General features: G+C 31.1%; 1 protein-coding gene across 1 annotated transcript in view; it reads right to left on the bottom strand.

Annotated features, from left to right (window-relative positions):
• Window positions 1-1,593: 1,593 nt before the first annotated feature.
• The window catches only part of LOC146999065 (uncharacterized), an 80,094-nt gene continuing 69,222 nt past the window's right edge, over window positions 1,594-12,465 (bottom strand). The window contains exon 2 of the mRNA XM_085814054.1: window positions 1,594-1,691. Within this exon, the coding sequence (XP_085670180.1) occupies window positions 1,603-1,691 (89 nt within the window). The 3' untranslated portion in view covers window positions 1,594-1,602. The remainder of the gene's footprint in view (window positions 1,692-12,465) is intronic.

Here is a 12,465-nt window from a genome sequence, read left to right as displayed (position 1 = left end):
CAGATTGGTTATCAGATAGATATAAATGGGAATTTTTTATGGACACAGATATAGATAAAAAGGAAGTCAAATAGACTTGGATATTTCATTAAAAAGACAGAATGAAATAAGCAAACAGTTTGGCTAAAATATTAGAAAAATACACAGAATGATGTCAGATAAATGAAACAATGAATGAAGAAGTTTATACACACGGTAACTAGAAGTTTTAGTACAGGATATTTGAAACAGTATTGCGTAGATATTTCGGGGAAACAAATTACGTCCAATTATAATAATGATATAAAAATTTTAAAAAAGTGAAACTGAAAAACAAAATCTGAAATGAGAGCTTTCAGATTTTATATTACTCCCAAAGGAAGTTTCTTTTTTTTTTTTTTTTTTTTTTTTTTTTTCATTTACATAGGCATACACATTTCGAGAACATTTGGGTTAATGTTTCTTTGGTCTAAAAACATTTAAAAACAGCTCATCTTTAGAATTTCCGATAGACAGTCTCGCGCACTGGAGATAAAAATTGTTTTTTTTTTCATACAGTGTTGCCATTGCTCGCTTTGAAATTATAAAGTTTGTTAATCAAAAATTAGTTAAAGTTTCACAAAATTTGAAATACACAATAAAATATTTAAAAACAGCATATCTTTAGAATTTCTGATAGACAGTCTCGCGGGCTAGAGATAAAATTGTTTTTTCCTCTGCAATGTTGGCATTGATTGCTTTTAAATCATTGAGGTTGTTAATCAGAAATTCGTTACGGTTTTGCAAAATATGAAAAAGACGATAAAATCAATTCCAAATTCGTGTTTCCAGGTGCCCATATTCGTAAGGAGAACTACAGTCTTCAGAATTTGAAGGCTCTAGGTACCGTTGTTTTTTCACAATGCGAGAAACATGTAAACATTCTTATTTAATTTCTTTAAATATAATACATGGAGGAAATATTTGGTGGCAACATTTGAAAAACATTCAGACTTTTATAGTGATTCAACCCAAAGTCCCGTTTTGAGACTAATCGCCCTTGTGAACTAACGCTCGTTTGGGCTAATAATTAGTTAAAAACGTTTAAAACTGTTACAGTCCATGATCATAAAAAATAAACAACTATATAATTATCATAAAACTGTCGAAGAATTTTTTTAATTCATGAGTACAGAGCATCTGTAAATATTAACGAAGATTTGAGTAACGACATTTATACCAGTCGGCATAACTTTTGATTGGAACATGATATTTCATGCGAATTTTTTCGTAAACCTTTCAGTAGAGTTTATTTACAGTATATTTCTTTTTAACCTTTCCTTTTCTGGTAAAACTCCAATGAGTTCACTGCCTCCATGTTAATTGAAAAATACATGAAATTGCAAAAGTTACCGTTTGAACTCAATAAACGCAAGAAATATTGGACATGCATACTTATAAACAAGTTTACTCATGAGTTTATATATGCTAAATAGGAAGAGAGATTGATAGAAAAGGAAAAGGTAGAAAATCTTATTGTAAATAATACCTTGAAAGCGATTTCAACTCCTGTATTTTTCTTTGTTGTGATATTTCGCTCAGTTTCAGTATAGAATATCAATAAAAGCTTTAATGCTCATGAATCTAGGCAGTTAAGTAAGTCGTATTTACAGTTTTTCTCATGCCTGCTTTAAGCAACAGTTTACAAGTAGACATCAGTTTCTTGACATCACCTACAAATAAAAGAAAACAGTAATTATTATAAAAGCCGATTTGTTATCCATTTACAGTAACAAAGGTTTAAAAATAATAAAAATACCAATTATGTTTCACTACTTTAATATTCGTTCTGCTTTTATTTCAGTTTTTATTGTATAATCAATTTTTTAGATGATTTTTCATTTTTAGTCCAAAAATGCTTTGTCCCTGAAGGACTATTGTTTTCGTTTTGCAATTTTACGTTGGTTAACTATAAATTTCCGTTTCACTTTTCAAACTGTTGCCACCAAACGTTATAGTCCTACATTATATTTGAAGAAATTAAATAATGAAAAATCTGCATAAATATATGTATATTTCTCTCAGCGTGATAAAACAACGTTATATAAAGCCATCGAATTTTGAATGACATAATCCTCCTACGAATATGGGCATGTGGAAGCCCAAATTTGAAATTTGGAATTTGTTTTATTATCGATTTCATATTTTGTAAACCTTTAACGAATTTTTGATTAACAAACTCCAGGATTCCAAAGCGAGCAATGGCAACGTTGTCCCCAAAAAAATTATCACCAGCGCGCGAGTCTCTGTATCGGAAATTCTAAAGGATATGCTCGTTTTAAAACTATTTTGCGATATTGCTGTTGCACTGGATCTTATGGTTTAAGTGCGAGGAACATGATATTTAATAAAGAAAGGTAACACACAAAATGTTAAAAAACGCCCCTTTGGACGTAATTTAAAATCTGAAACATTTCAGATTTTTTTTTTTTTTCCAGTTTTTATTGTATAATCAATTTTTTAGATGATTTTTCATTTTTAGTCCAAAAGTGCTTTGTCCCTGAAGGACTATTGTTTTCGTTTTGCAATTTTACGTTGGTTAACTATAAATTTCCGTTTCACTTTTCAAACTGTTGCCACCAAACGTTAGAGTCCTACATTATATTTGAAGAAATTAAATAATGAAAAAATCTGCATAAATATATGTATATTTCTCTCAGCGTGATAAAACAACGTTATATAGAGCCATTGAATTTTGAATGACATAATCCTCCTACAAATATGGGCATGTGGAAGCCCAAATTTGAAATTTGGAATTTGTTTTATTATCGATTTCATATTTTGTAAAACTTTGACGAATTTTTGATTAACAAACTCCAGGATTCCAAAGCGAGCAATGGCAACGTTGTACAGAAAAAAAAATTATCACCAGCGCGCGAGTCTCTGTATCGGAAATTCTAAAGGATATGCTCATTTTAAAACTATTTTGCGATACTGCTGTTGAATTGAATTTTATGGTTTAAGTGCGAAGATCGTGATATTTAATAAATAAATGTAACACACAAAATATTACAAAAACGCCCGTTTAGCCGTAATTTAAAATCTGAAACCTTTCAGATTTGATTTTATTTATAGTTTAAGAATTTGCTTCATAAGATTTACACGATATGAAATTCTGCCTACCTATGAAAACGCTTTTACGGAAACTAGCTGGTATTTATGGTGCACATACGAACACCAGGAAACGTTCCATATAGATAGCTAGTTTGTGGGGATTTGAACCCAATTGAACCACCAGTGTTTAGCCATGTTCTGTGTTTTTTCTTTTTCTGTGACTGTATATAAAAAAGAAAAATAAATTATAAAATTATAAAATTATCAATTATTATTAGCCCGAAGGGACTATTAATTTCCTTTTGGCATTTTGCGTTGGTTCACTATAAACGGAGTTTCACTTTTAAAATTGTTGCCATCAAATATTAGAGCCCTGCATTATATTTAAAGAAATTAAATAATGAAGAATCTGCATGAATGTATGCATGTTTCTCGCACTGTGAAAAAAAAATTTACTTAGAGACATCAAATTTTGAATAACGTGACCCTTGACTAGACTTGAGCCCAAATTTGGAAATTGGAAATTGTTTTATTATCCATTTCATATTTTGTAAAAAACTTAACGAATTTTTGATTAACAAACTCAATGATTTCCAAGCGAGCAACGAAAACATTGTACGAATTTTTTTCTCCAGCGCGCGAGACTGCGCAAGAGTGCGAAAATTCTAAAGATACGCTCTTTTTAAATTATTTTGCGATATTGCCGTTGAACTGAATTTTATGGTTCAAGTGCAAAGAATATGCTACTTAAGTAATATGTGTAGCACAGAAGACTTTAAAAAACGTTCCTTTGGGCGCAATATAAAATCTGAAAGCTTTCAGACTTTCTTTTCCTTTTGTAGTCCAAAGGGATTTGAATCCCGAAGGACTATTAGTTTCGTTTTGGCATTTTGCGTCGGACTCATAAATGTCGGTTCACTTTTCAAACTGTTGCCACAAAATGTTAGAGTCCTGCACTATATTTGAAGAAATTAAATAATGAAAAATCTGCATAAATGTATGTATATTTCTCGTATTGTGATAAAACAACGGTACATAGAGTCATCGAATTTTGAATAACGTAATCCTCCAACGAATATGAGCATGTGGAAGACCAAATTTGAAATTTGAAATTTGTTTTATGACCGATTTCCTATTTTTTAAAACTTTGACGAATTTTTGATTAACAAACTCAAGGATTTCAAAGCGAGCAATGGCAACGTTGTGCAGAAAAAACATTTTTAGCTCCAGCGCGTGAGTCTCTGTATCGGAAATTCTGAAGATATGCTCGTTTTAAAACTATTTTGCGATATTGCTGTTGCACTGGATCTTATGGTTTAAGTGCGAGGAACATGATATTTAATAAAGAAAGGTAACACACAAAATGTTAAAAAACGCCCCTTTGGACGTAATTTAAAATCTGAAACATTTCAGATTTTTTTTTAATAATTAAATTTGTTCAGATTTTGCTATTAAATATTTAATGATAAGTCCTTCTAAATCCACTTGAAATGTGAAACCATCATAGAGATTCAGAATTGTTTTGATGTGCGGAAATGCACAGAGTGATTGGTATTGATAAAACGCCTTCCAATCAAAAATTCAGGCGAGGAGAATTATATCCGTCTTTCTCTCCGAATAAAACGAATCTATAATTTTATTCCACTTATTTCGATTCCTCTAATTCCGATGGAATAAATAAATCGACCCGAAACCAGATCGTTGCTATAACAACAATGACGCACGAGGAAAACCACATTGAGTTCCTTGCCATTCGATCATAATAGTGTTTCTATCTCTTATAGAAGACACTTGGGGACTCGTGCAAAAAAATTTTCTTGACCAGATACTACAGGCATCTTCGGATCCACCTCTTTAACGAGCTTCTTGTAAGAAAGAACCAAGACTCGTTATAGCTATGAGGTACTTATTGGAAGTCCCTCCAATTCCGCTTTTTCGCAGGTTTTATATTCGAGTATAGATTTCGGATACAATTCCTTAGCTGTTTGTTATTTTTGGCTTCCTTTACGAAGAAATTTCTCAATCGGAAACTTTCTTTTGTATGGAATGGAATTCCAGCTTGTTTTTCAATTACGAATTTTATTGTTTCTCGAAATTCGATTCGACTATAGAGAGATGCGCTATGGGCCTTCGGGGGGTCTTGAAATCTTCAGAGATGGTTATCTTCTAAGATGGTAACGAGTTCCACTTTTAGTGTTCCGTAGATGTAAAACGAAAATTGCGGCGCATTTGTTCTCATGGGAGATGAAGGGGAAAAATAAAATTGAAATTCGATACGCTGCATTCCGAGTTCATAAGCTAACACTTACAGCTTCCGTTTTTGTGTTTGATTCTATTGGTAATCTAAACCATTGTTTTTTACTGTAATAACTAACTTAGTTTGAAAGTGTATTGAACAATGTTTCACGGCAATTTCATTCCTTAATCTAGTTCCTATTACTCTTATTTATTAGTTTTAAAGCTTACAAGAATCTCAAATTCTTGCTTAATACTAAATCTTGGTACACTTATTTAATTGTTTCAAAGCCTTCAAAAATCTCAAATTCTCCCTTAGTACGTAGTACTAGCTCTTAGTTCGTAGTAATTAACAATACTTACAACTTAGTGATTCTTACTACTTAATTTTTAGTGCATTAGCATTCTTAATACTATTTCTTAATAATAATAATGGATGACTAAACTACTTAACTAATTAATGTTCCTTCAATCAACATGGTCCATTTCATGAAAATTTTTATTAGGTTATATTCATTACATTACAGGTTTTATTACATTTCTTTGTAGAGTCATTAGATTATTTAGATGCTGCAGACATGAAAAATGAGAAATGCTCTCGCCGGCACTCGAACCTGGGCCTCTTGGATACGCTCCAAGTGTGCTAGTGTTACACCACAAAGGCAAGTAGAAAAGAGGGAGAAAATACCTTATAAACTTATCGCTTTTCACCTTCAAATATGCCACTAGCTCCATAAGTTAGAGACGTTTACACATGATCCACGGATTGTCATGAATGATTTTAATTAAAATTGTTAAAATCAATAATACTTTTTTGTTCTATTTTTTTGTTCGTTTCATGGAAGGAAGAAACAGGAACTTCATGCATTTAATTGTATCTGCAACATACAGTGAAAGAAAAATTGGAATGTAATGTAGTCAGTCCGATGATCTCAGAAATCATATAGACCAACAAAATAAAAACAAGGTCATTCTTCTTCGTCTCTTGCGGAATGTATCTAATTATATCTATAATATGCCCCAAATTTTAATAGTGCATTCATTCTATTTGAACCTATATAGTTGTGAGTACTCTGAGATCACTCTCTTCAATAAATCTAAGTTTTAAAAAATGTTTTAAAATATCTTTCATAGAATAAGGAACTGAGAACGTACAATCTTTCCGTCTAAGGGTTCAGACAGCAAGGAAACTTCAGCAAATATCACAATCTGCATATCCTTAGAGCCTTCAGCAAAAAAATGCCTTCACACATTTTGACAGTTACATAAAATACTTTACATACGCATTTTGAACTCAAAGAATATGATAAAGGAAAAAAAAACATTTCATGTTGTTTTTTCTATATTCTTTTTCAAGGAAAAAAAGGCAGAGAGCCTAAACATCAAGTGGCCCATATTCGCATCCATTTGTATTTTATGCGATTTAAATTCTACTACAATGCTTATGTTTTTCCGATCCAGGCCATTTCCAGACATCTTTGGAGGTCTTCCAACTATCGATCAAAGAGAAACATAATAAATGCCACTTTTTGCTGTTATTCATTAAAGTAACAACGCCGTTTGTGACACATATTTTGCCATTAAATTCCAAATTCATGGCGCCTCCATCTACAGGGCACCTATCTAGGCCACTCATTTATTCAATAGCTGGCTGATAGCCAACAATTCGAATATTTCTGCTGTTGATTTGTGGTACAATTTATGATGTGTTCTTCACTTGGATCAGTGTTTTACTGTATATTTTCAGTAGAGAATCTTTATCATCTAAACTCAATAGAAGACTAGATTACTTTAGCTTATAGAATATGTATTGGCCATAAGATAGAGAACATCTTGTCAAAAACGAAAAGTATAAATCAGGATACAAATTATTTATACATAATACTATACTCTTAAGACCACAACTTGAAGGAATATAACTGCAACCCTTACAAAAAATTTTCTTTGTAAATCATATGATGCTTTGGAAGTTATTCTGTGACTTATGTATGACAATTTGGGATATCAACACATTTCTCTTCTTTCTTTGAGGCTATGTTTCTTAAAGGGAGTTTTTTATTCACGAGTATTGAAAACTCTCGGTCGAAAAAAAACAGTTTAATATTTTGTGCTGTATGTGAAAATTTTGCCAGTTCCATTCTGTCTATGCACGATTTATTCATTCTAAAATAAAATCACATCACTCTTAAAATATCTATTCATAATAGTTTTAGTTGTTAAGTGAAAATACCTCAACATAGGCAAGAATTGTTATAAAATCTTTTGTCAGCATCGTTTAATATTATTAAAATTATTATAAGCTGCTAAAGTTTAAGAAATGTGCTGCACGGTAAATGCATATCTAAGTAATGAACTTCATAAGAAGTTTCTAAGTATCATCTTTTCACCAAGGTTTTATATATTTTGCTTATTAGTTGGAATCCGAAGCAATTATAAAATGTATGAGAAAGAGAGAATTTATTTATTTATTTTTTAAAGTTATGACTTGACATAGTTCGCCTCTAACAACAAAATTATTAATAATAATATTTCATAATTTAAAATTTAATTATGGATTGAAATTGGCTTATTTTATTTTGCAAAACTAAAGCTGTAATTGTTTTAAGAGCAAATGTGTATGCATTTTTAAAAATTACGAATAAAATTTTAGTTTCGAATAAATTTAACAGTTTAACATCGAATAAAAGTTAACAATTTAACAGTTACTAAAACAATCCTTAAAAACAACATATCTAGCAATTCTTAGGAAGAGCAAAACTTTAAAATTTATTTTAAAAACTAACATATTAATTTCAGTCAATATTTTTATACTTAGAATATTGAAGACAATTTTAATTAATGCAAGGCAATAAAACATTCTAGCTTATAAACACAAGTTTAAAATATGGAAAATAAGTAACATACGCCAACTGGTTCAATAAAAAACAGTCAATACATTAAAATGATATTTTTAAAATTTACTTAATGCCATTATATAAAATTTAAATTTATTGATGCCACCGTCATTGAAAATGTAATCAAATAATTTTTAGAAATAATCAAACTTTATTCTTCAAGCTGATAGCAAGAGGAAATATTTTCATCATAAAGGATACTGTGATAATGATCTTAAGTTTGGTAAAATAATTTAAAGGGTTAGAATCTAAGAAGAATGCCTTAGTGGAAAACTTCATAAGAACCATTAGAGAGCATTAACGTTTTGTTTTGTTTAGATCTGACTTATGTAGTTGTTGTTGTTACTTATGCTCACTTGTCTGACGTATCAGTCCGGTTACAGCCGAAAACATCGCGGAGAAAACAACGCAAGGCAAAAACGTCGTGCTACAAAACATAGTGGGAGAAAACATCGCAACGAGAAAACATCGCAGTTCTAAAACATCGTGGTACAAAACATCGTCGTCGAAAATAAAGCGGATCAAAAACTTCGCAGATTAAAAACATCGTCGTCGAAAATATCGTGGTAAAAAATAAAGTATCTACAAATCCTCGCATGACGATAACATCGCAGACATGCTTCTTTAAGGCTTTAATAACTGTAAATGGATATTCCCATATTGATTTGTGATCGCAAGATGGAAAGAAGGATAATTTTTACTTTCATACTTTTTATTAACTAATAAATTTTTGCTGAGAAAATAAGAATGAAACTTAAGCATAGAAAATTAATGCAACTTATAGCACTTAATAGAATTTTAAACCGACATAGTTAACTAACAAAGGCCATTAATAAATCATTTTTATAAAGTTTTTACTGGTAATTTTTCATGAAAAGTATAATCTATAATTTGCATTTAATTTTTTATGCTTAAGTTTCCTTCTTACGTTTTCAGCAAACATTTATTAGTTAATAAAATATGTGAAAAAAATTATCCTTCTTTACATACTGCGCTCACAAATCATTATGGCAATATCCATTTACAATAATTAAAACCTGAAAAAAGCATGTCTGCGAAGTTATCGTCATGCGATGATTTGTAGATACTTTAATTTTTACCACGATATTTTCGATGACGATGTTTTTAAACTACGAAGTTTTTGAACTGCTTTATTTTCGACGACGATGTTTTGTAGCACGATGTTTTAGAACTGCGATGTTTTCTCTTTGCGATGTTTTCTCCCACGATGTTTTGTAGCACGACGTTTTCGCCTTGCGTTGTTTTCTCCGCGATGTTTTCGCCTTGCGTTGTTTTCTCCGCGACGTTTTCGTCCGCGATGTTTTTGCCGCGATGTTATCGGCGGACACCATCAGTCCAAGCCCTCGAAATTCCTCATGGCAAGGAGCGCTAGATTATTCTTGCCGTTGGCAACAGTCTTGAGCACCATTCAGGTAGGTCAGAATTAGCTGAACAGGAATGTAACGAAAGCAGTTATTCGCATTGAAAAGGCAAAAAAACAAAAATATCATTCTTGAAACAATAACATCTATACGTAACAATAATGTATAGTCGCATTATTATGCTTCAAATCTTTTAAATGTTGAAATACGCAGAGGCAAATCAAAGTATAAAAAGGGAATTTTTTTAAGCGTTGTGCATATGTGTAAACAACTAAGAGCGAACAACCCTTTCCCACTATATAATAAACGCAGAATATTTTAATGGGGTATTGCTATTAATTTCTAATATTTTCAACGAAATGATCAGACACTTGCAACTTAAAGAATTCGTGGCCGAATCCATCGGCCATTAACTTATAAGCAACAATGTTGCCTACTTTGCCTGCCTAAGCAACAAAGTTGCCTAAGGAGCACCAAAGGAGTGACAGATATTGCACCCGGAAGAAAAGACATAGGACCGCACAAATAACGAGTCTCGCACGGAATTCGAACCCGCACCTTGAAATTCGGATTGTCAACGTTCGTCAACCACTAGAACATACAGATTAATATTTTTAAAATACTTCACTTTACAGAATAGTATACTCCATGCAGTACTGCAATAAAATGCCAATTTTATTTTTACTTTGAAACTTATAATTCGTTTTCAAATAAAAAAGTAAACATTATTTGTTAGTTTAAGTTTGTTTTACTCTGACTGGAAAAGAAATTTTGCTTGAGTTTTTCTTCTTAAATTCAGAAAAAAATTAAAGTTTAAATCCATATATTTATTCAGTATTGTTTAATGTATTTAAAGGAAAGTTTCTAAACGTTTTCAGTAAAGTTTGAAACACTTTCTAATTTTATTACTATAATAGCATCGGAATGTCATTAAATTTACGGTTTCAACGGAGCACCTGCGAGGCACCCATCTTTTAACAATTACAACATTTGAAAGGCCGGAAAAGTTCTTACCGAACAAATTCATTCTTCTAGTAATGAAATATCCGTGTCAGACTCATTACATAGGAGTTTTATGTGCATTCTGACAAGGTACACGTATTTATATAATTTTTAATACTTCTTTTATTCCTCCTGCTCCGATAAATACCAGAAACATCGCTTTGTAGTGTGAAATTCATGCAGGGTAGGAAACTCGTTTAAGTTCTAACATGCTCCCCAAATAGCAATTAGAGAAAATTTATTGAAATGGGATTCAAAGTTTGGTTTTTCCTCTCGCTCTGGACTACTTAGTACTTTATCTGAATAGATGGGATAAAGAATAATGTAACAGAGTTAAGAAAATGGAGAAAAGTTAGGGGGAAAAAAAGGAATGTTTTCTACATATATTTTTTAACCTTTATTTCTTCAGACCTTTTTTTTTAACTATTTCTTTTAAATGGTGTTCTCTCTTATTTTTTAAATCTTCAAACGTAGAAAATGTGGAGAAATCGTTCCCTGTTGAGTAAGTAAGCTGAAAAAAAAAAGAAAGAAATCTTTTTTGTTGTTTTCGATCGCATCGACCAGTAAATGCCATGTAGATGAAAAAGTTAAAAGCTATTTTTTTCTTTACTCATAGCACCGGAAAAAGACTTAAATCGATTGTATTTTTAAAAGTCCACGAAGGATTAAGAATATAAAAAAGTCTTGGCTTAAGTACCTGTAATTTTTTAACATAATCCTTGAATTTGATACCTTAGAACCCTCCTCCAAAAAAGAAAGAAAAGAAAAGAAAAGAAAGAAAGAGGGAAAAAAAGGAAAAGAAAAGAAAGAAAGAAGAAGGAAAATTAAAAATATATATATATATATAAATATTATTTCTCTTTTTACCTAAAACTAAGATAACAGTAGATAAGGTAATTCTTGCAGTTGATAAAGACATTAAATAACTCTTGCATAAATTACTCATTTCAGAAGTTTTGTTTATTTAGGAAAGAGAAGCAGATTCATTTAGAAATATTACTTCTGGGAACTACTGAAATATTTAATTGAAAGAAAGCTTGCTCTTATACCTGAGAGTACTTTATACTTCCTTGTACGTAGTAAAAGAAATATTGTAATCGCGAACAATTTCGGGTACCATATTTCAAAGAAAATGTTCATTTTGACCACTATCGAATGCAATTTAACGATGTTTTTGCGTAATACCTGAACCTAAGGACAGAATAAAGAAGTCTTTTTCCCAAAACGGATTGCAAAATTGATTCAAAAGAGAATTTTCTGTGACGTCTGTACGTACGTATGTATGTATCTGGCATAACTCAAAAACTAGTAGCCTCACAACTTTGAAATTTTGTGTATGGGACTGCTATAAGGTGTAACTCTTTTTGGTTGCAATCGGTGGCACCAAAAGTATATATATATTCTGTTCTCGGTTCAGTGAGCTCAGTTTTTTTTTCTTTTTTTTCTGTTCTTATATATTCGTAAATTTTGCATTTTTCTTTAAAAAGTACTGAATTGTGTTGTTATGTTCCGGTTAACGTTTTATGCCCTATGTATTAATCTCCATGCAATAGTTGTAGAAGTATCAGTAATTTAAATGTTTTTTAAGTGCGATTAAGCCTAACTCAACAGCCATACTTGTTTACATTTGAAACTTAGTAGAATAACGAATTAAGGTAATTTCTGTACCTTCAGTGTCTTTTTATTAAATGGGACTAAAATTAAACTATCAGTTTTGTGCACCAAAAAATCTGTCTTGTCGCCCGCTGGCTGGCTTGGTTTTTTTGTGCAGAAAATTTAATTTTAATTGTAATTTCTTTTTATTAATTTAACTGTATTTGTTGTTTTATGTTTTTTTATAGTTTTCAATTTTTAATGAAGATATTTCGCGGTTTTATGTA

The sequence above is a fragment of the Stegodyphus dumicola genome, chromosome 1, assembly GCF_044657685.1.
Source record: "Stegodyphus dumicola isolate Sdum_Otavi_A_Nest chromosome 1, ASM4465768v1".
NCBI lineage: Eukaryota > Metazoa > Arthropoda > Arachnida > Araneae > Eresidae > Stegodyphus > Stegodyphus dumicola.
This window is presented reverse-complemented; position numbering and strand designations above follow the sequence as displayed.